This window comes from Macrotis lagotis, chromosome 4, assembly GCF_037893015.1.
Source record: "Macrotis lagotis isolate mMagLag1 chromosome 4, bilby.v1.9.chrom.fasta, whole genome shotgun sequence".
Taxonomy (NCBI): domain Eukaryota; kingdom Metazoa; phylum Chordata; class Mammalia; order Peramelemorphia; family Peramelidae; genus Macrotis; species Macrotis lagotis.
In genome coordinates this window covers 240,564,290-240,589,568 of record NC_133661.1, presented here as the reverse complement: position 1 = coordinate 240,589,568, position 25,279 = coordinate 240,564,290, and the positions used below count along the sequence as shown (strand labels likewise).

The following is a 25,279-nucleotide window of genomic DNA, read 5'->3' as shown; positions in this document are numbered from 1 at the left end:
GCAAAAAGTTTTTCTTGCTGCTTATTACATTACTCACCCTCTGAGACTAACCCTAATTTACCCTGTGATTTTTATTGTAAAAGTAAGAGGTAAGGCTAACAACCCACAAAAAGGTTAATAGAAGTGTTTTATTAGCTTTTTAAACAAGTTTTCTATGCAAGACAAGTTGTTTTGGGGAGGGAGATAGAAAATGTTCTCATTCTTCCCTCACAGATGCCTCTCACTCACCCATTCCTTTGCATTAGCCAGGGTGGATTATGGAAGAATACCACATATTATAACATCCGATTTATTTGATATATTAGTTGGGTCTAATTTAAAGCATGGCTTGTTGGTAGGGAGTAAGGAAAGAAATCAACAAGAAATGTAAGGATAAAAAAAATCAATTTCTTTCTTTTAAAAAAAAAACCTACCTTGTTTCAAATCCAAGCTCTGCCAATATGTCTGTGAAACATTGGGAAAGGTCATTTTCCCTCTTCAGACCTCTACTCATCTACAAAAAAGAGGAATACACTAGATCCCTTTGTAGGTTCCTCTTTCAGTTCTAAATCTTGACTTTAAGCTTTATTCGTTAATTATGGTCTTATTTTTAAAATTCAATACTACTTGCTACATGTACTTGAAGACACAAAAATTATTCAATATTTAGAAATGTATTTATTCAGATTAATATTCTCTCTCACTAATTAAAATTATAATAATTTTCCATCATGAATCAGTTTGCTCCAATTACTATTATTTGAAGAATTTGCCTAATTTACCACAGGAAATAACTTCATGTAGTAATCTTTGTGCTAAAATAAAATTTATTATTAAATAAAAATAAAAAAACTTGTTTTTTTTAAATAACATCTTTAATTAAAGTTTTTGCAAAGGCAAAATATTAAACTTAAAATAGGTCTTAGTACATCAAAATACTAAGTTCTCTAATTGTATTCCAAGCATGGCCTTTGAAACATAATATCCTGTATATCACAGAAGAGCAACCTTGATCTGTAATTGTACAGAATGACTTTTACAAACATAATAAATATATTTACCCCGTACACATAATAGTATGTACAACAGCAGTTGACAATTGTAGCTCAGAACAGCCAAAAAAAAAAAAGGGTATTAGCTCTCCCCCCCATCAAAAAAATATTGTAGCAATCCATTGGTATCTTGATACCACTGGACTTGAGGTGTAAATAACCCAAAATAGTTTCTCCCATAAAAAGTTCCTTTTGTTTCTCAAAAGCCAAAATAACTTTTTTGAAAGCCAAAGCAATTGACCAAAGGTAAATGAGAACAACTTTATGTAAAAATGAACATAAAATTTAAATTATCAATTCCCTGGCATAATAGTGGATAAGAATCGAGGGAGGGAGGGGGGAGAGAGGGAAGAGGGAGAGGGAGAGGGAGAGGGAGAGAGAGGGAGAGAGAGAGAGAGAGGGAGAGAGAGAATCCTATATTTAACCACTGAATCTGAAAATCTGCAATGGGTTATTGTGAAACTGGTGCAGGGGATGAGGAGTTTCTGCCAAAAAAAAATTTAAATGCCAATAAAAGTGTCAATTAACACTGTAAAACAACTTTAAAATAATAAAAAAAATTCAGTGTGAAATCGATCTGCAAATGAAGGAACTTTTTTCAAGTGGAAGAAATTACCAATTTTTTAAAAGGAAACTCCTATGGAAGTGTATTTAGTCTATTTACCTGTACTGGGATTATGAATATTTCCCCTTTGGAAGTAGTTTGTGGTGACATTATTGCTATTGGGTATTCATGAAATACTTTCAACAGAGGGGAATCCACATCCCCCCCATCCCCCCAAAAAAGATCAAAAACAAAAAAAAAGGAAAAAAAGAAAGCCCAAACCTTGATTTTTTCATTTTACACTCTATCAAAGGAAAACATGTATGCATCATGTTTTCATGCTGCTTTCTAAGAACAGTGAATATTAGAACTATGCTTCTCAAAAAACACACTGTAAAATCACCATGTACTTTTGAAATCATGATGTATTACTTAGGACTATGTCAATGTGGCCTATGATTTCAATGCAAGGGACAACATGGATGTAACATTAGGATGAAATTTAATTACTCAGCAATAACAAAAAAATTGAACATTAAAAATATAACAGTCCAATATAAAGTTCCTTATATGTCTATTCCCCTCAATAGCAGACATTTTTTTATTTGATTTTAGAAATTAATTGCACATTAAGAGTTTTTAATATACATTTGGAACTCTGCAAAAATTAAACGTGCTCTCAGGAATTCAAGTGGTCCATTTTATTCAAATGACCACCAACCAAGAATCTGTATACTGAAAGGCACAAATTTCTACACTTTATCCAGTTGCTATGCAAATGTCCATTAGCGCTGATGATTAATGTTAAAGATATTTCCCCATTCTTTCAAGTTAAAAGGTGCTGTTACCATCTGTGCAAATCTAAACTTACCACTTTTGAAACCTCTCATCTCCGTAATATTAATACTGAACTATTCCTTCTACTTCAAATAAACAAGTTATATTAATTTTAAAAATTAAAGTGGGAATTCTTTGTCCTCTTCAAAGGAATGACAATTTCTATGGAACCTAATGAAATGGTCTGTTCAATTACAATATTTAAAACCATGATTAAAAATTCAAGTACAATAAAAGGTAAGCAAGCTACATTCTTACAGCAAATTGCTACAAAATAAAATTGAAAAGTTTGATTTAAAAGGAACACTTGAAGTAGCAATATGTAAGAGCACAATTTGGTAAGTCATTTTGTTTGACTGGCTTTCAAAAAACTTCACAGGTAATTAAAACAAAATCCCTCATTTGCCAAGCATGCCATAATTAATATGTAAGACACAGGTGCAAATACAAATGGTTATTAAGCTGCTTCAAAATAATCCAAAAATTACTTTGAACGCAGTGGTTATTCATATCACAAAATATTGTATAGTGACAGGTCAGTTTATAATGCTGCTGTATGAACAAAAAAGATATCTGCCTACCACAGAGGACCCAAGACATTAAAGAGAATAAGTATATTGTATCATGGGTTCCAGTAGTAAAAATTGCAAAGTAGCTAAAAGGTTTCATTTGTTCAATTGTGTGCAGCATTGCTAAACTTTTCAAGGTAGATGATTGATTCTTTTTGGGTAAACAAACCTATTTGGCAGCTTACTACCTGACAATTCAAAAAAAGTTAGGGTAACAACGAGTCTGGTTCCCCCACCCCACCCCAGCATATAAATGACCTCCAAAAAAATTGCATGTGCTTTTAGCATAGTGGTAATTAAAAACAAACTTTTTTTCTAAAAAAGACTTAGATTATATCCTAAATTAAGACAAATCAAAATAAAAATCATACTCAAAATTTTTACATCAAAACAGTACTTCATTATTATTAATGTGACTGGAAACCAACTTTATAATGAGGTTTATAACATATAAGCAAGGACAAGAGGGGCAGTAACTTGATTAGGCTCTCTGGTGAGTAGACAATTTTAGAGATCTAAGTGGTGTAAAAAACCCATATAATGGCTCATCACAGTTTTCTTCCTTGCAACGTACTTTAAGATTTTCCCGTAAGCTACTGCGGCAAACATTCTGAGAGGCAAGTAAAAGGAAGACTATGATGGGAGAGGGAAAAGAAAAGCTGTTAATAAATATACAGGAAGTTAAATATACTTGAAATTTGTCGATCAAAACCATGACAAAATTTTAATTATTCAGAAGGAGCAGAGACTAAGAAGTCCTTTCAGTTAGCTAATCAATAGTAATTGATCCTCTCCCAAGTAGCTGACATAGTAAACATTACAGTACTACAGCTACATGGTTCTTGAGTCACTGAACTGTGACTGCTATCTAGCCCCAACACCCCAGTGCCTTTCTAAACAAACTGGAGTAGATATTTACATTGTCTATTGCCTGGTTTTAAAAGGAGGGTCATCATGTAAACAAGGACATTTACACAAAGGTTTTACCTAAAAGTCACTTGCCAAAAAACTTAATTTGACGAATTAGATTTTTGCTGTCAAATTTTGTTATTCTTTCCCAATAAGCAGAAGAAAACTTAGTTATAGTAACTAAGTTGTTTAATAAAATCAGTGTCCTCACCCTCAACTATATAATAAAAGCTTGGAGAGTAAGTTCACCAAGACAAATTTCAGTCTAATTATAGGAATAAATCAATGTATATGCACATGTATATACAACTTCAATCAGATGGTACCTTTGAAATAGAACTATTCCTGAGGAGCCAATTTGGCTTTAAAAAAGGGGGAAAGGATGAGGAAAGGGAGACAAGCCCTCTTTAAGGAAATTAAACTTACCATTGTTATTTTCTCTCAACTTCTATAAAATGTTTTTCAATTACTGAACAGACTTTTAAAAACTTAATTTTGAGGTATAAAATTTTAGGTCAAATAAAGACGTGGTCTCCAAAAATGAATTTTAATTGGGAAGCAATATGGTATAATAAGAGTGAGTCCAAAATCCAGCAAAGGACCTAGGTTCAAATTCCGGCATCTATAAAATGAGGTTCTGATTAAGATGACCTCTGAAGTCCCTTCCAGCTCTAAGTCTATGATCCTATGAACATTATCATTGATTATAATCTTTTCCCTATTAAACAGATGCTGAGAAAGGGAAGGGGTAGGGGTATAGAAGGAATATCTCTGAGGGAGAATGGCAAATAAAATTACTTAAGACCTATCAAATAGAATTTTAAATCTTTTCCTTATACAAGAGAATTTTAATTCAACACCATAATTCTTTCCCTTTTGTAAAAAGTCCCCACACAAATTTAATCAATATAATGACCACACACAAGAAGTTCCAGGTAAGTCTATCAAAAGGGAAGAGTTCTTTCAATTTGTTCCAAGAAATATTTTCTGATTTAACACGTTAGAGGGAGAAAGATGGCAACAAAGCCTTACATGCTAATTACTGGCTGTAGGTACCTGTATTTTGAAGTGATAATTATGGTATTCCTAACAAAACTCAGCTCTCAACAACGCCAGGTGCTACAGTTCCATGGCCTGCCAGTCTGAAGTAGTGTCTACGTTGTCATGGTCAATCTTTGTTCCAGTAGCTTTGCTTCTACCATACTTTTCTGTCATGCAGAAGTAAATTTTGGTTGAAGTATATGTCCTAAGTTTTCAACCAGTCCAGATTTAAGAAATCCTTTTTTTTAATGTTTTCTTTTTTTTTTTTTTTAAAAAAAGGCAATTCTTCACCATTCAGCATCTCCAATGGCTTTGGAAAATACATAATCTCTTCCATTAAGATTCATAATGCCATCTTTGAGGTGAAACTTCCATTTGTTTTTACTTCTGTGGATCTAAACAAATAAAAAAGGTACAAAAACAGTAAGAATTTTTTTTAAATTAAGAAATTAGACACTATATTCCAGTAAATCATGATGAACTGTAAATTGTAAATCATAAATAATTTAGGTCCCCAGAAAACCAAAAACAAATCTATCTCACCCCTTTTCCAGTGTGTGTGTTATGGGGGGGAAGGGAAAAAAGGGAAAGAGAATGAAATTATGAATGCAGAATTAAATATATGTTGTCAAACATGGTCACTGTGTCTAGTTGATTTTTTTGCTTAATGTCCCCTCCCCCCCCACCTTTCTTTTTTTAAACAAGAAAGGATTCAGTAGGGGTTAGGGAGTTCTTTATTATGATTACATTACCAGAGAATAAGAATGGAAAATAAAAGAGCAAATCTAAAACAACTTTTTCTAAGAATTTTAATGGAGTAGGAAATGTAAATTTTAAAAATTAAACTAAATAGATCTTCACTATCTCATTATACATAATCTAAGAGCTACAATAAAGTAATATTTCAGTATTTTAAAGTTTACAAAAGCTTTCTTTACAACTATCCTGTGAGACACTATAACCTCCATTTAAAGAAATGGAAAAGTGAAGCTCAGAGGTCAAGTGATTAGCCCCAGGCACAAATCTACTAAACATAAAGCTATGAGGGAAGAAATTAGTGTGGTATAAATACAAAAAGGAACAGTAGGTCTTTAAAAAAGTCAATAATGTAAAAATTATCTTTATTTTATAGTTATGAGTTTTTAACTTATTGTTCAAATCTTAAGCTATCTACCAACTGTATTATCTCTGTCCTACAAATGCTTTCTTACATATTATCTTATACACTGAAATAGGGGTGTGTGTGTGTGTGTGTGTGTGTAACCTAAATACAGAATAAGGCATCTATTTACTAAGTCTTAAGCTGCCTCATTTGGATGAATTTTATTAAATTCCTGCCAATTATAGCTACCTTCAAATTTAAACAATAAAGCTAAGAAATAAAGAGGATTTACTTTTCTTCATCTTTTATGACTTTTTCAGCAGAGAAGGAAAATGAAAGAAAAACTAAACCCAACTAATTCTAACTATACTTTATATAAAAATTTTGATGGGAAAGGAAGTAGAAATGTAAAACTTTAAAACTTAAACAGATCTCCATTATCCATACTATTTTACTTCCTTGTCCCTAATGCCTAATCTAAGAGTCATAATAAAAACAAATCACTTCTAATTCAAGTTTATCACAAAATTTCTTCACAATTTTTGGGGGTACTTATAATCTTCATACTTTTTACTTTTTCCTCATGCCAATGGCCATCATTTGCCAGTCTGATAAAACCTGTGGACTCTCTCCCCACCTTTCTCACAAAACTCTTGCTATAGTGTCATCACGTGGGGGGAAAAAAAGACTGAATTTGAGCCAAATGACCTGATGTCAAAATCTGATTCTATGTCACCTAACATCTTCTCAACTGCAAATGCAGAAATTGAACCAAACCATCTTTAAGCTTCCTCCTACTTCTAAATACTATGATTTCCTACCAAACTACTTACCTTTCTTTTGTACCTCAAAAATGTCACCAAATTCTATCCATTTTTCTTTCAATAGGTCCTTTATTAATTTTATTTCCATTGCTGCCACCACCTAAGTTAAACAATATATCTTGATGATTCCAAACAATCTCCCTAGCTAGCTAATTCAATTTATGGAATATCTTTTTCAAATCTAAAAATCCTTTTGAGCTCACTCCAATTCAGAATTATACTAGCATTGTAAAATATCCTCTTCCAATATGACACTGTTATGGAAAAAAGTCAATGGAAGGAATTCTACTCAATAGGTCTAGAGTTCTTTCCTTGAACTTCAGACTATCTAATTTCTCTTATACATGACAATCCTTCAGATAGATGTTCTCTATTATTATATCCTCTCATATCAATTTGTATTCCAGTTGTAAGTATATATTAATATGCATACATTTGCAGATATAGTGATTGACAACTGTGAAAGTATCCTAATTAACTTAAAGCAGAGCAAAACATACGGAGATGAATGTCATACACCTAAATGATACACTTAGAGACTTTTGATATCAGAAGTTTAATTTATTGCTGTGATATAATGAATGATACTAAGTACTTTAGTGTATTTTAGAGCTCGGTCTTTCATCTACTTCTTTTGGGTGCCCTCTGGTGGAGAAATCAGTAAAATGGCTAAAGGTAGGGGATACATTATTCCTATTTGTGAAAGAAAGTAACCTAACTTAAAAGCACAGCGAAACATATTGAAATAATCATCATCTGAAACTAGAAGTGATCAACTCCCCCCTCCCCATTTTAGGTGTGAAGGCAAGATTTTTCATAAAGTATCAGAAAGAAAGAATTTTTCATAAAGTGATTGGTAGTAAGCAAAAAGTAGAATTCAAATCTGACTTTTAAATTCAAATCCAATACTTTATCACAATAAGCTGTAAATACTTTTATTCTGCAACTAACTTCAAGTTTAGTTTTTTGTTTCTGAAATGCACAATACACATGCTTTGAACTGAGAAGAATTAAGAACAGTATTGCTTTCCTATTCCTCTTCAACTCAACTATAGTCCTCATACCTCAGTTCCCCCCCCATTAGCTCCTCCATCCTACAAGTCACAGAATTGTCATCTATGCCACTTTAAAATTTCGCCAAGTATTTTGGATGCAGTATTTCATGTGAGCATCATTATAGCCCTATGAAGAAGGTATTGGAGGCATTATTTCCACCTACAGAAAGGCGAAGATTGGAAAGGTGATATGCCTGCCTATAGGTCACACAGCTATCAAAGGTTAGACCTGGACCCAGGATGTCTCCACTCCAAATCCAACATTCTTCCCCCCAGGTCACTTGGTCTCCTTGCTGATGGTACTCTTTAATCAGGCTAATGATTACCCACCTACTCCCTGGATCCCATTCCCTTCCATGTCCTCCAGGATCTTATTCCTGCTATCTTTTTTTTTTTAAAATCTATTTTGCATTTCTCTTTCCCTATTCTGCTGTTTACAAACTGGCTTTCCTTTGACTCTACATCCAAATACCATTCACCTTTTTTCTTTCATGTTTTTCCTAGTGTCTAGCACAAGAATCAGCCCTAAATAAATGCTGATTATCTAGCTCCTCACTCGCCATAGTACTCTCTCAAAGGTTTCTAAATACTTCAGAAGTCTCATCCAATAGCTTCTGACTTCTCAATAGCATCTGACTCAATTGATAATTGCTTCCTGTATATACTTTTTTTTTTTATCCCATCAGCTTCAGGGACAGAACATTATTCTGTTCTACCATTCCAATGCTTTTTCTATCTTGGATGCTGCCTCTTAAATCTTTTCTTGATCTTTTAATGTATTCCCCAACAATTTTCTTCTTTCTTCCTTTACACACAATCCACTTTCAAGGTTTCATTTTCATTCATATGCACATTAACCCCTGAATCATCCAGATCTGTACTTTTATCTGTATCCAAGAGATTTCTACCTGGAAGGTCTAGTAGGATCTGGAAAATCAACAACAAAATCTACTCATCTTCTTCAATATACTATTATTATTATTGTTCTATAGCACACACTTAATCTCCCATTATTCATCCAAAAGTAACCTTTAGTACTTTCTTCTCTCATTTTCCTCTTCTATCCAGTTAAATGGGTCTTTAATTCCACTTCTACTAAATTTCCTCAATATTCCAATTGCCACCTTTCTTCATACATGCTCCTCATTCTGCTTATTCTACTGCAATACCCATTTAAAAGGTTTTTTACTTTCATTCTTAAAATCAAATGGGTGAGCATTTGTAGTAGGAAGAAGGCCAAGAATATAAATTTCAATCAATGACTTCTACAGTTTGTTAAACTCCTTACCTTATCATATTGGCACACAACAACATTCTCTGTATCAAACAGTTCCTGTCCTTCTTCATCACTCACGTCATCCTCACTATTCAGGGGTTCCTAGAAAAGACACACATTAATTTACTAACAATAAATTCAACTATAATTAGCATCAAACGCTACCGAAGTTCTCTGAAAGTATACACATGAATATAATGGTAGCATAATTTACCATTTCCAATTTTAATTGCTAAAATCAACAATTTGAGAGACTTAGAAAAATTCTTTATCTGAAAGATAATTTGCTTATCTAGGATTGATTTTCATTTTTCAATATTCTTAATTATATGTAGTAACATCAAGAAAAAATGTACTGACAATCTGTCTGCAATATCAAAGAAGCTGCATATTTAGTTCTATTCTAGGAGTTCAAGTGTGGAAATTGATATATTTTAACTATCCCTATAGACCTAAGTGCTATGACTTAACTGCCATAAATCTTATCACTATTCACTATAATCACTGAATCTACAAATCTACAGAATAGGACCTTAAACTAAAAAGAAATGTATGTATTAAATATTTTCACTTTAGCTAGTTCAAGCTCTATCCTGCAGTTAAGATAAATGAAGAACTTTTTCAATTTCAACTTTTTCTAAGAAGTTTTTCAATTCCAAATTTTCCCCAAACTTACCTCTTCAACTTGTCCATCTTCTCCTCCATCTTTTTCTTTATCATCTTCCTCTTCATCATCATAATCTTCCTCTTCGTCTTCATCTTCTTCAGATGAAGTATCCCCAGCCCCATCTACTTGTAGCACCAAAGGAGCTTGTGGCTGGGCAGGTTGCTGCTGTGGTTGTTGTTGACCAGCTGCAGTGATCTGTGCTTGTGCTGCAGTGGAAGCTGCCACTGTGGTAGGAATGACTTGCGTCTTGTTTCCTGTAAATAAGATCTGCTGAGGTTGTATAATGACACCTGTTGGTGGTGGTATCCCTCCAGGGATAGGAGCCAAAACCTGACACAAAAGGAAATGGAATATTAAAATCTCATTGGTACTTATTCATCATATCATATCATTCATGATAACTGAGTTCATAAAAAAAACTTACGCTATCCTCAATTTCTTCCTCAGCACTATATGGAAACCTTTTAAAACATTTCTTCTATCAAAAAACTTAACAAGACCCAAACCTCCTCTCTATTTTCCCTTTGCTCTGTTGCTTTACCCCTTTTTATCTCAGTGAACTACTGAGACAACTTTACAGGAAAGATTAAAAGCTCCCAGAACTCCCTCATTGCCCTCCCTTCCTATTATACAAAACTCCCTTAATTCCTCTCATTCTGCTTTAGTCTATCAAACATTAATATATTCACAGATAAATAAATTCAATAGATACAAAATAAATATAGAGAATTCTACAACCAGTGTAGGGATTCTACACTAAGGGATGGAACTTTGAAGGAAGCCACAGATTACTAAAAGAGGTAGGAGGAGGTAGGAAAGGAAGCCTTCCAGGCACAGGGAATACAAGGTATGAGAAGGAAGAAATGGAAAGTTCTATATGAGGAACAATAATTATTTATTAAAGTAATATGGGAAAAGAAAAATAGCCTGGAGTCAGATTATCAAGACCTTTAATACTAGAAATGCCTAAGAGGGATTTATATTTTATTAAGGTAGTAAGAAGCATCAAATCTGACCTCACACACTTACTAATTGCCTAGCTGTGTGGCCTTGGGAAAGTCACTTAACCCCATTGCCTTGCAAAAAAACAAAAACAAAGGTAGTAAAGAAGCAACATGGGAGACACTGGCATAGTATGGCATGCCCTCATCAAAGAGGATGCTGTGCTCAATGAACAAACAATTGAAATAGTTCAAAGGAAATTTGTGATGCACAAGTTTAGAGAATCTACCCAGGCATTCACATGAACTATGTATACCCAAAGGTCATACTGGTCTGATCAACCACAGTCAGACACACATAAGACTAACATAGTCATGTCATTTTGGTCCTCTTTGAGAAAAAAGGTCAACCAACCAAGAAGCCCCTGAGGTTTTATGAACATGAAAATGACACGATTGGACCTGAAAATCTATTAGTCAGCAATGTGGAAGATGGATTAAAAGGGAAGAAATTAGGATTCAGGGAGATTCAGCAAGAGGTTATTTCAGCAGTATGGATGATGAAGACCTGTAATAAAATAGCTGTAGTGTAACTAAAAGGGGACAAAATAAGGAACTAACAAGGCTTGGCAATTGATTTGACATGGAATGGATTAGTGGGAGTGAAGAATTGAGGATGACACCTAGCTGACTGAAAACAGTGGTCCATTTAAATGAAACAGGCAAGCTAGGGAGATGGTAATTTGGAAGGAAAATTAGAGTTATATTTTAATTATGTTGTCCTCTTCCTTGCAAAGGCAAACCTGGCCACTTGCACTCATGTTTTAATCTCTTCTGGTCTCCTCTGATAAGTTTTTTCTATCATTCCCATTCTCTTTCCTCTTGAATCTCTATCTCTCTACTGATTCTTTATTTATTTTTTACAAATATGCTATTTCTATTATCCTAAGCAAACTTTCCTATAGTCTTTTCACCTCAAGTTTAACAATTTAAAACTATTACACTGTCCTCAGTTTTCTTCAGTGATTGTTCTTCCTAGTTTCACATGGATATTTCACATGACTAGTCTCAGCTTTCTTTTCTTTTTTCTCCATTCTCTATTTTCAAGGTTTACTTGCATCATTTTTTTAAGTTAAAACTTGGGAATTTGTCAAGTTCTAGAATGACAATAGAGTAAAGTTTGTTATCCTTCCAGGACACTTAGATGGAGAAAACGCCAAATAAATTTGTCAAAAGTCACTAAGATCCACATTGGTGATTCACATGGGCACAAACTGTATCACATGATGAAGAAAAATGTAACACTAAAGAGTACCACCAAAAATAAAGAGAAATACCAATGAGATCCTTTTCCCCATAAAATAATGCCAGAGGATCCAGGAAACAAGACTGGATTGAGGTCAGTGCTAACTCAAGTCTAGATACTCTAGGGGACAAAAATCACCTTGTGGTAGTGATGTAATAAGGAAACTCAGCCAATTTCCAGAAGACAGGTCTGAAGTTAGTTTAAATTTATCTAAGCAGCTTTAGGGGGACAAGGCCTAGAGCCAAGGACTTCCTGGTGAGTGACTGCATGAACCAAGGAATTCACTAAGACCCCCAGAAATGGATCAAAATAATAGATTGCAGCAGTGCATAGAACTTTAATCACTATTCTAGATTCAATTTCTAGTCCTGGTTCACGGCTTCAGATGGAGAAGGGCTTGACCCTAAGCAACTACCTTGCCATGTAAATCAGAGTACAATTTGTGAATTCCAATTATTTTTTGGTTTCTAAAATGTGGTACTTAAAAATGACATGCACATACTGTAGTAAAGGACAGTGAGACTTTAACAACCTACCTTACTTTGGACTTTATTCATTTATATGTGCATTTAAACATTATTCCCTTTCTAGCTATCATATATTATTTAACAGACTAAGATTGCAGTTCCTTAAGTCCCTATTATTTTTCTCACAGCAAATATTTTCAAGTCATGTTTCTCCTGTCCTTCATTGTTGTTGTTCAGTCTTTTTTTCTGTCATGTCCAAATCTTCATGATTCCATTTAGTGTTTTCTTAACAGAGATACAGGAATGGTTTGCCATTTCTTCTCCAGATCATTTTACAGATAAAAAAACTGAGGCAAATAAGGTCAAACAACTAGCATACTGTCAACCCAGCACCAATAGTAAATGTTTGAAACCAGATATGAACTCAGAAAGATGAGTCTTTCTGAATGCAGGCCTGGCATTCTATTCATCACACTCCCTTTTCCTGTCCTATATTTACAAATTTTTTTTAATCTGCTAAAGACTTTATAATAATGATCCTTAATTATTTTCCATTATATTAAATTTTGTACATAATTCTAACATGTTAAGATCTTTTTGGATATGATCACAGTCAATGCTTTAAACTATTTTCCTCAGTCTTATGAACCTACAAATTTGATAAACATACCATTTTATACCTTCATCCAAGTAACTGATAAAAATGTTGTACAGTACAGGATTAACTCTACTAAATGTCCTCATGATTGACATTAATGCAGTCTTTCTTTTAATTATATCACTATTCTTCCAGTCATCAATGATTCTTTAGTCTTTTGACTCATCTGGCATTTGTCATTATCTATCAACTGCTGAATACCTCAGGATTTAATTCTTCTCTTATCTACTTGGCTTCTTTCCACCTCTTCAGCCCTAGGGTAAACCCTCATTATTCTCATTGAAACTACAAAATAGCTTCCTGACTGCTTTTTTGATGCCACTGTCTCCCCCCACTCCAAATCATTCTTCATACACTTGTTGTGAAATTAAAAACCATTTATTCATTTTAGCAGGTAAGAATTGCCTACTTTTATTAAGCAAATTGGCCAGTAGAAAAAAAAGGTAGGAAAAAACCACTTTCTTCATGGGGTAGCTTTGGGGGGGGGGGTGTGTGTGAATGTATACACACACAATTTTGTACAACAATGCTCAAAATACTGCTAGATCCAGACAGACTTTCCCATCATAATATCTGACCATTTGGCCACAAAATGTAAGAGGAAACTCCTGGGACAAGGGTATGGGCTTAAAAGGTTACCTAAAGATGACTTTGGCTGGCTTCAACACCTGGACAACAAGTAAGCTCCTACTCTTTTCTGGGTATTGGAGATCAAGTATAAAAAAATTTAAACTACTTGCAAAAAGCTTATATTCTAATGGAAAAGATGTAAAGTACCTACAGAGCTTACATTCAAAACAAATACAAATATATCGTAAGCAATTAAATACAAAGTTTATTTTTTGTTTGTTTGTTTTAAAGCAATGGGGTTAGGAGATTTGTCCAAGGTCACAAAGCTAAGTAAGTATTAAGTGTGTGTCTGAGGCCAAATCTGAACTCAGGTCCTCCTGACTTCAAGGTCAGTGCTCTATCTACTGTACCACCTATCTGCCCCCAAGGTTGTTTTTTTATAAGGAGGGCATTGGCAATTGAGGGAAATCAGGAAACACTTCACGAAGAAGAGGGTGCTTAAGCTGTATCTTAGAGTTTTTTTTGTTTTGTTTTTTAAAAACAGTAACATAAATGGCCCCAAATTCAACCCACCAGTCTATGTACACTTCATTCATATTTTCAACAAAGACTTGAAAAAATACCAGCTTCAACAGACAGCTATTGAGCAGAATTGTAGAAATGTTTTCAGAATTCAGATATCACCTGGAGTATTTTTCCTCCCTTTTTAAAATATGATCTATAAACTTGTAGTCTCAAACTGTTTTACAAAACCAAAGAGAAAAATACAGAAGAAAGCAACATGACAGATTATAAATCAAATAAGCATGTAAGTTGTAAATAAGATGAAACGAGGAAAATTAAACCTTGAAACATTTCTGCTGCTTGTTGAAATTATGTTACAGACATAGGGGATGGTCAGGGCAAAGGCGTGGAGAAAGGCGATGGAGTGCTTTAAGTGAGAAACAAAGAAAAGACCAATTTGGAAGAATCAGAGTACAGGAGGCAGAGTAATATTCCACGAAGATAAAATGATAAGGCTGGAACCATGTTATGTAGGGGTTTAAAAGTCAAATCAAGGGATTTTCATTTTATCCTGGTAGCAATAGAAAACCAAATTTAATTAAGTCAATTAAGGGAACCAAAATTACTTTGGCAGTAATGATGGCAGCAAGACAGACAGTAGGCTGGACTGGAGTGGTGAGAAATTTTAGGCAGGGAGACCAATTAAGAGGTTGTTACCACCATAATATAAGCAGATGCATGCAATCTGAAGAAAACAACCAGAAATTGTGGGTACTTCAAGCCAAAGAACAGTTTGAAAATGGAAGTAGTCCTTTTGGCCTTTATATCATAAACCTAATTTCTACTCAGCTCAAACTCTTAACTTCCTTATCCTGTGAAATCTTCCTGTATATTTTAAGGACCAACAAAGGTCCTAGATTCTCTGAAATTTTCCAAGATCTCCTCAATTAGTAGTGATTTATTCTCTGTAAACATACACATAGACACACACCACGTGGTTGGTCTATTTTAAATTGTATTATAATTACTTTGAATACATTTATTCTCTCTCCAAGCTTCATCTTTGTGTGCACAGAACCTAACACAATTCCCTGGAGATGGTTTTTAAGATTTATTTGACTTGAATATTAAGTATTTTTGAATCTCAGAACTTTCAATGTTTCAGTACATAGTAAGATTTTCAAAATGCCAAGTTATAAGCACTAATTTTCTTTGTGAAAAGAAGTCTTTTTCTAGAAGCTGAAACAAGTCTGAAAAAAAAAGAAAGCCAGGAGACTCTCAGTATCCTTTCTGCCAGTGAGAATCCCATTCTGCCAATTAATACTCTGGATGGAGAGATACTACACAAATCAAAAAGATTTCTTAGACACCTGGCAAGCTAGTTCTACCTCTGCTACAACCACTTAGTTTTACTTAAGGAAGGTCTTTGGCAGAACAGGTCGTAGTTTTTTATGCCAAATGAGGAAGGACAACTATTATAATCTTTAAATTCTAAGAATTAACATCACTAACCATAACTAATTAAAATCAATATTAACACCAGTGAGAATTAACACCACTTGTAGGTGCCATATACAGACATGGTATTCCTTATCATTGAAGATTCTATTACCTGTTGTATAACAGGAGCTTGTACTCCCCCAGGTTGCATCTGTGGTATAACCTGCTGCTGCAAAACCACTGACTGCTGTGGCTGAAGGATGTACTGCGCTCCAGTGGCAGTTCTGACAACCTGTAGAATCTGGCCTATAACAACAAGAAAAAGTTATTCAAGTTACCTTTTAAGCCATGATGTGTATATCCTATGAAGTTAAGATTGAATAGGCTTCACAGAAAAGCTCTCAGAATATGCTAGTTAGTTAATAGATCTAAAAATTGAATTCAGTGTTATCATCTATACTTAATATACTCTTCTAGACTCTTCTCTCTTATATTTTTTCCCTTCTCTAATTTTGTCCAAATTCTAGTCAAATTGATCTGATTACAGTATTCAATCTGCTGACTGAAATACAGAGAATGATTCTATTAGTTAATTATTAAGAGGATGAATCTAGAGTGAGTAGGAAATTGGGACTTTAAAATCCGATCTCTCTCTGCTAATTTATAACAACTCCTCTGAGCCTCAGTTTCCTTATCTGAAAAAGTGAGAAAGCTGGACTAGGTAGTGTCTAAATCAGGGATTCTTAATCTTAATCTTAAGGGTGTTAACTTCAAAAATATGTATATTATGATAACAGCATTCCAATACAACATTTGGAAAAGATCAGTCTGGGAAGAAATCTAAAGGCTTTTGAATCCCTGCTCTAAATCCCATGATCCTACTTGCATTACGTTTAGACATTTTTTCAGACTACTAGAGGTTGAGTGGAAAGATTGCTTCATTCAAAATGGAATCCTAATAGCCTAACAGACTGACATTTAAGTGATAGTATAGTGGATAAGTAGAATGGGTAGTTGGTCTTTGTATTTACAAGAGTAAGATAGGATTTAAACCTCAAGGAATAGCTAAATTAATTTTACAGTAAATAACCAAAGTAAATTAACAGCAAAATCAAAGGGCCAGACTATTGAAAATGTTCATTTAAGAACCTTAGAAATTATACCTGTTTGTGTGTATACACACCAACATAGTTACATTTAATTTATCGAAAAAGTGATTGCAATAGTCAGGAATATTTGCCTCACCAAGAAATCCCTGAGTAGAGTAGATTTGGCAGCTGTTCCGCAACTTACAGTCTTACCAGGTTGTCCAGTGTACAAGAGGTTAATGACTTTGGATAGTCATTGAAAATACAAGGGATGGGATCTGAATCTAAGTCCTTCTGACCAAGAAGGTCTATTCAATGCTGCATGGCATACTAATCAGAGCATTTATTCTTTAAAGCTATACAGCCAAAAAAAAAAAAAAAAAAAAAAAGTGATCCTTATGTTATTCCCTAGATATGATCTTAGTTTTGAAGAAGAAATCATCTCCAAGGGAATACTTCTAAAATATTTTTCTGCTTGACAAATTAAAAACCTTATCCTATACTTTGTATTTTGACTTACCTTGGTAAATGAACATGCTTTGTTTCTTAAACAATATGACTTGGAATTCAATATTCCTGACTCCAGGTTCAATATTTAATTTGCTGTACTATCTGACTCTCAGTGTGCCAGGAAAATGCAACAAGGCCTTAACCTGGATCAGGATTTTAACTTACAGGGGAAACTTCTAATACTTATAAATATATACAGACATAATTTTAATATATGTATATTTATATAAATTGTCTCTGACGGACACTAAAGTTTTTTCCTTTCAGACCATTTAAGCAAGATGATAATAATAATATGGAACATGGTTAAACTATGGTCAAGTTCAGATCTTAGTGCTCAATATCACTGTATACATTCTCCTCTGATATTTACATGAACAGAATTTATATTGAGAAATAATAAAAAGTTATAGTGAATGCACAAAATAGGCACTAAAAACTCAATTACTTTCAGCCTCCTAATTAAATGAAACCATAAATTTATTAATCAAGACTGAGTGATAGTGTTAATTTTTGAGATGTCAAATAGACCTATCATTTTGAATTACCTGAATTACCTGAATTAGTAATTATCTGCTGAACAGGAGTGACGCCAGCAGGCAGTGCCAAGGTAGCAGCAGTGGCAGCAGCACTCTAGGGGGAGTAGGTAAAAATAAAATCAGATCTCAAATATAAATACTGAACCAAACAACAGAAAAAGCAATTTCAAACAAAAAAAAACAAAATTAGAAAAAATGGGCAAGGTTAAAGCTATCTTGAAGATTACTTCTAGAAAAAAGAGGAAAATGATAGTCAAGGATCTTAGCTAGGACACCAGAAAGCTTTGGACACTCCCAAAGAATTTAAATTTATGACAGAGGATCTTTAATATAGATAACTATACTTCAAAACATCTAAAATTTCTCTTTCCTGAGGGGAAAAAAGGGAAGGATAAAGAGCAAAGAAGAGTTAGAAAGGAAGGTCTAGTTCACCTTGGGCCAGCAAATTTTTAGGGTATTTTAAGATCTGTATTACAATAGTTTATTTTAAAGTCACATAAAATTCTTAAAAAATGGATCCACAAAATAGTTAGCAGTATGAACACAACAAAAAACCTGGTAGTTATAAAAATAGTATGGTGGACAAGTAGAATGGCATTTAGTTTCTGTATTTTCAAGAGTAAGACAGGGTTTATAACTCAAGGAGTGGCTAAACTAATGAATATTAGAAATATAATTGAGATCTACATCACAAAATATTAGAAATAATCCTTTTCCTATAAATTTCAAGAAGGAAATAGATTAAAAATATCAGAAGTCTTAATCAACTTTACAACGGTTATTTAGGTATTAGCCAAGAGGATGTTAACAATCTAGTCAACAATCCATATATTAAGTTCTTATAAATGCCAGCTAAGCATGAGAGACACAATGAAAAGCAAAAACAGAATCTTTATTCTCAAGGGGATCACATTTGAAAGAGGAATAGAGGTAGGGGAAAAAAATAATCAATAAGTTAATATTTATGGAGTGTTTAATGTATGTACAAACTATTATAATTAACCTCTCCCCATTTATTTCACTTAAAAACCACCATTTCTAAAAAGCTACATCAACTTGAAAGCACTGATAGAAGGGATCAAGAATAGCTAGTAAGGCTAGCTAGAAAGAAGAATTCCTATGAAGTACCAACTTTCAATAAATAAAAATTCTATTTAGAATGAAGTTAAGGTACAATTGATCAAAATGTTAAATTATGATTCTTACCATACTTGAGGGATTCATATGTTGTAACAACTTAGACTCTGGTACAATAACTTGAGGTGGTGCTGCTGAAAACAAAACGAAAACAAATGTTTTAAGAACTCATATGTGAGAACTTTACAAAGAGTTGGGAACCTTAAAAGGTATTAAAGACATTTCATTATTTCAAAATGAATGTCTCTCTCTCTGTATATGTGAATGCTGCAAAATTATAAAGAATGAGAATGCTCAAAAGAAGAGATACTGACCAATGCACATATTTTCTGACTTTATTGTACTGCTTAATTATGCCGATTTTTCTTTTTTCTCCTTAAAAAAATTACTTTTTATATATATAGCAGACAGTGTATAATACTTTTCTTTTGGCTAAGGCAAATGACTTACCTAAGGTCACATAACTGATTAAGTATCTGAGGACAAATTTGAACTCAGATCCTCCTGACTCCAGGGCTGGTGCTCTATTCCCATTGTGCTACCTAGCTGCCCCAATAGTGTATAATACTTAAGTGTTTGACTCCGCAAATTTCAGAGAAGAAAAGGATAACCCATTTATCCCAAATATTCTCTGAGTGAAGAAAGTCAAATTTTAATGTATGATGACTTAAAATCCTAATGCCAGAGCTCTAGGCAATAGGAGGAACAGTCATCAAACCGGAAAGGAGAAAATGTCTTTCAAGATTATCAAATGAAAATTACTTGTTTAATGGAAAAAAAAATCCCCTCCATCTCTAAGTAAACTAAGAGTAAAATTCTCCAATATCTAACAATATTTATGTCAACTTATTACATCAAATACTATTTATTTACACTTCACTGAAAGTCCTAGCATCATTTGGTATGGAAGTAAGGTTATGCCAGGAGAGTAAAACCCAACCTAAACCGCTATTTGAAGACCAGGCTAGACAACTGGGGTCAGATTCATCAACAAAAGATGGGTCACCAGGTGAAATTTTTTTTCAGTCACAGCAACTCAAAAAAGCTGACTCAAGACTAAAAAATCACAAGTGCTGTGATTTAAATCATTACCTAAAACTGATGAAATCATCACATTTCCAAAGTGCAGTTACCATACTACTTCACAAGTGTTTATAAATTTGTATGCCTTTTCTGTTTACACAAAAATCAAGGGCATAAAATTAACTAGGATATTTCTTGTTATTCAAGTTTAGCCCATCTTATGGAAACCACATACTGGAAAATAATTGAACTTATAAAGAAATTCATAAGTGATGTTTCAAATGATAAAGGTTCTTTACAAAATGAAATAAATTTCTTAGTCATATTGTCAAATGATTAGAATCACAATTCTTAAAGCTGAAACAGCTTATTAATCAGCATATAATTCAACCCACTCATTTTGCAACTCAACACAGGTAACTGACTTAACTATTATAGAACAAATCTTTCTCCAAGGAAAAATTAAAAAACTATTTCTGTCTTAACTTTTGACATAGAAGGTATTTTTCAATTGTGAAATATAATTTGTTATTTTCACAGATAGTTAAGAGCAAAGAATAATGGAATGCGCATTTAATTTTGTGGGCAGTATGGGAATTAAATCAATCATACTGACTACTCCACCTTGTGACAACTCTGGAGCTAGCTCAGTTCCCTTTCTATTCAATTATGGGTCTAGTCCAATTTTTGTTCTGTAAGAAAATTTTATTGCATTGTTTCAATCTAGATCTGGCTGGCAAGGAGGACTACTTCTACCTATTTGCTTTGAGTCCCTTAACTAAGGACCTAACTTATGCTGACTAGTAGCAGGATCAGATCCAAAAATAGTGGGAAGGAGTTTTCTCACAATAATACATCTTAAACAACCCAAGTTGTCAATCAGTTACTGCATCCTTATTCCTTAATTGAATAGACACTTGGAAACGTGTGGGGACAATTTTTTTTAAATTTCTGGGAGTTGTACCTGATTACTCTCCTCCTCCCAACTTGGAAATTCCCTAATCTTTCCTCTAATTAGAAATCTAATCTTGTGTAACCTGGTTATCCTTTTGTTTTCATTTAATGCATAAAAATGTCCCCCTGTATCTGGGGGTCCAGTAAAAGGAGGAGGCTTGATCCCAATTTGTTATGCAATTGGTTTACACTGACTTAAAATCTCCATGATGAGAAGCTTGAACCTTTGTATCCTCAGATATTTCAGACTTCATCTGTTAGTTTCAAATTAGAAGACATAGGCTTAAATTCCAGTTCCGTTATGAACTCTTCCAGGTTTCAGTTTTCTCCTCTATAAAGTGAAGGGGCTGAGCTAATAAATATTACCTTTGGATAATGATAGATTATCTTTAAGGTCCTTTCCACCTCTAAATCTTGATCCTATTGAAATGAGACTAGGCATTAATTTGATTCAACAAATATTTAAGTACCCACCAAGAGCAAAGTATTATGATAGTAGCTCCCTTGTTAGACTAATCTTGGAGGAGTAAATGAATATGCACATTACTGAGCCAAAAGAAAGAAACTGGGCCATCAGCCAACATTAATATTTCATGCCACTTTTTAGTTTCACTAAGCACTATTTAACCATGATTGGTTTAACTCTTTCAAATTTAATCTCTCCTTCAAGAAAAAGAAAAGAGACATCTAAATGTCTGAAACCAATTTCATACAAACCTTGTTGTGATGCAGGGATAAGGACCTGTTGGGTTTGAGATTGCTGCTGCACAGTCTGTTGGGGTTGTGCTTGCTGATGGTGGTGATGATGGTGATGTTGCTGTTGCTGTTGCTGCTGTTGCTGCTGCTGCTGCACTTGTATTAAATATTGTTCTTCTGAGTGAAATCCATCCACTGCCTTAGACTGCATCAGCTTATTCTCCCATAACTAAGGTAAAAGAAAAACAGAGCTAAATACAGATAAGCAGAAATAAAAATTCTGTATGTTGTCAATATCAACAGTAAATATAAATCACACTACAGATTTATACTTACTAAATAAATGGAGATAAAAGAGAAACTCATCTATCAAAGAAATAGATTGGGCTCTATGAACTCCCAGGTTCCTCACAGAGTTTTTAAATCCTCGATTATTAATGATAAAAGAGATAACTTTATTTTTTTCTACTTTAGGCATAATGATAATATGCTTAGTCACTCCCTCTAAAAAAAAACTTCAACTATACTATTAAAAGCTGGCATCCCATCTATTCAACCATTATACATAAGTAACTCAAATATATAAGTAACATGTATTAACAATTTTAATACAAAAATTTAAATAAGACTGCATAATTTTCTTACTCTTTAAATACAATACATTTAATATGTAAAAACCTCTTGATGCTAAAAAAGTAATGATATTATCAGTCACTATATTATGCCTCAATACAATTATGGCATCAGGAGTTTATTACAGGGTAAACTTTCTGTTTCTGTTTTCTGACATACTAAGTACAAAATACTTAGATGAATGGAGAGACAGTACATTTAGATGCTATGTAGTCTCTACCCTCATTAACAGGAGGCAGAGAGGAAGGATAGGACAGGAGAATAGAAAAACAAGGAAACCTACAAGTAGATTGTAAGATGATTCATAAAGCATCATGTGTTTTTACTCTAATTTCACAAAACATTACCATCTTTCGACTTTACATTAGTCCAGGCACCTATAAGCTTCTTATGAAACACCCTTCCACCTTCCACATCTGTGTCCACTCTAACAACAAATTTTGGTCAACCCAATTGAAGTGTCTTCACAGATGTCTTCTAATCTAGTTTCTCCCCTCTCCAATCCATCCCCTATGTAGCTGCTAAAACATTTGTTAAGCAAAGGTCTGACCCTATAACTCTCCTGTTCAAGAAGCACTAGTGAGTCCCTACTATTTTTAGAATTAAGATATAACTCCTCTGTGTCTGATTGTTTTTTTTGCAAGGCAATGGGGTTAAGTGACTTGCCCAAGGTCACACAGCTAGCTAATTATTAAGTGTCTGAGGCCAGATTTGAACTCAGGTCCTCCTGACTTCAGGGCCAATGCTCTATCCACTGTGCCACCTAGCCACCCCCTCTGCGTCTGACATTTAAAAACCTTAACAAACTGTTTCCAGACTTCTAGTCATGAGGTGACATACAACTTCCTTTCACATGCTTTTGATTTGGCTCTAGACAAACTCTCCTATAAGGAATGAGGGAAGAGTGAGCAGCAAGAATCAAGTCAAGACTGGAATCAGAATTTTTCCTCCTCAAGTCATAGCTCTGCTTCAGATGGCTGAAAACCATTCATTTCAAATAGAATAGTCTCCCTCTTTATGCTTTTAATTTCTTTTTCATTCCATTGCTAGAATTTCTATAAAATATATCAGATTGGGGACTCTGGAGAAAGCAGCTATTGCAACATGGGAGGCGATGATCAACCTTGATGGACTCGCTCATTCCATTGGTGCAACAATCAGGGACAATTTGGAGTTGTCTGCAATGGAGACTACCATCTGCATCCAGAAAAAACTGTGGAGTCTGAATGAAGACCAAGGACTGTTAACTTTAATTTAGGAAAAAAAACCCTGATATCTTATTGTCTGATCTTGTTATCTCTTATACTTTATGTCTCTTCCTAAAGGATATGATTTCTCTTATCACATTCAATTTGGATCAATGTATACCATTGAAACAATGTAAAGACTGGCAAATTGCCTTCTGTGGGGGGGTGAGGGAGGGAGGTAAGATGGGGGGAATTGTAAAACTCAAAATAAAATCTTTAAAATAGCAAAAAAGAAATAATAAAAATATTAAAAAAGGGGGTGGTTAGGTGGCACAGTGGATAGAGCATTGGCCCTGGAGTCAGGAGTACCTGGGTTCAAATCTGGGCTCAGACACTTAATAATCACCTAGCTGTGTAACCTTGGGCAAGCCACTTAACCCCATTTGCCTTGCAAAAACCTAAAAAAAAGTAAAAAATAAATAAAAAAAAGTTCATTACTTTGTAAAAGAAAAAAAAGAATTATCTGCAAAAACCTGCCCAAAGCAATCAACTTTTTAAGATGCTACAGATTAAGGAAGAATATTAAAAATCATATCAAAAAATTACCAATATACAATTGAGGGGCAGCTAGATGGGGAAGTGGATAGAGAACCAGCCCTGAAGTCAGGAGGACTTGAGTTCAAATTTGACCTCAGACACTTAATAATTACCTAGCTGTGTGATCTTGGGGAAGTCACTTAATCTCATTACCTTGCAAACAACAAAAAAAATTATTGAATGTTGGAAATTGTAACAAGATATCTATCACTGTAAGCATAATGACTAAGGAATATGTATACCACTAATCTCCAATTTTGGATCAAGTTCTGTCCTGAGGGTAATCAGCCTCAAGGAATAGTATTATCATTGGGTGCTTTAATTTAAGGCCAACCAGCACAAGTCTTTGTCATTCACAGTAATAGTTACCCTTTGGCATAAGGAAACAATTTGGATCAGGTAAAACAGTGTTAGACTTGGACTCAATAAGCTGAACTCTACTAGCTCTGTCATTTTAGCAAAGTCAATTTGCCACTGCTGAATATAGTTTTCTTCATCTATGAGATGAAGGTTAACAGTGCTTGTCCTCCATCAAAGACCAACTCAAAGGATTTATCGTAATACAGGAGGTGTGACTGCAGGATTCTGCAGCATACAGGCCTGCAGGTTCTACCAAGCTAGGAAAGCTTACAGTAGCAAAACACATTTGCTGAGGCCAGCCTGACTATAAATATACCAATTCACCAGAGTTTGACCACAATAAACCACCATCCTAATAAACATAAAACACAGTCCACCATTTTATGTGCCTCCCCCCAAACTTTTGTTTTCACAGAGATTATGATTTAGTGGCAGAAAAATGAGATGAAGATATTAATAATCACAATTTCAAGATCATTTAAAATAATTTAAAATGTTAATATTTTTAATCATGATCTTTAAATCACTAAGGTGGTGGTGATGAGACTATAGGGAAATATTAATTAATATTCTTTAATTATTTAATTATTCATTAATATTCTTATTATAAATAAAACCAAAAGATAAATTGGAAATTAATACAAGAATGGCCCAGTTTTAAGAGTGACTGGATTACCCAAATACATGAAATTTATTTTATTCTGGAGGCAGTAAAAACAATGCATTACACACACACACACACACACACACACACACACACACACACGGAAATAACATCAGTAAGTCTACCTGCCTACTGTCCTAGCACTAGCTA

General features: G+C 33.9%; 1 protein-coding gene and 1 non-coding gene across 7 annotated transcripts in view; both read right to left on the bottom strand.

Annotated features, from left to right (window-relative positions):
* Positions 1-772: 772 nt before the first annotated feature.
* GTF2A1 (general transcription factor IIA subunit 1) overlaps positions 773-25,279 on the bottom strand; it is a 46,711-nt gene continuing 22,204 nt past the window's right edge. For 3 of the 6 annotated variants that reach the window (XM_074235595.1, XM_074235593.1, XM_074235590.1), the window contains exons 3-9: positions 21,710-21,917; positions 19,085-19,149; positions 17,888-17,972; positions 15,914-16,047; positions 9,865-10,185; positions 9,201-9,290; positions 774-5,326 (exon numbers count right to left, since the gene is read on the bottom strand). In XM_074235595.1, coding sequence (XP_074091696.1) covers positions 5,219-5,326; positions 9,201-9,290; positions 9,865-10,185; positions 15,914-16,047; positions 17,888-17,972; positions 19,085-19,149; positions 21,710-21,917 — 1,011 coding nt within the window. In that variant the 3' untranslated portion in view covers positions 774-5,218. Of the gene's footprint in view, positions 5,327-9,200; positions 9,291-9,864; positions 10,186-15,913; positions 16,048-17,887; positions 17,973-19,084; positions 19,150-21,709; positions 21,918-25,279 lie in introns of all 6 variants that reach the window. The other 3 variants (XM_074235591.1, XM_074235592.1, XM_074235594.1) reach the window with 3 other exon arrangements.
* LOC141523203 (small nucleolar RNA SNORA79) lies at positions 19,586-19,730 on the bottom strand. Its single transcript, XR_012478394.1, has one exon. It is a non-coding gene; the product is annotated as a small nucleolar RNA SNORA79 (small nucleolar RNA).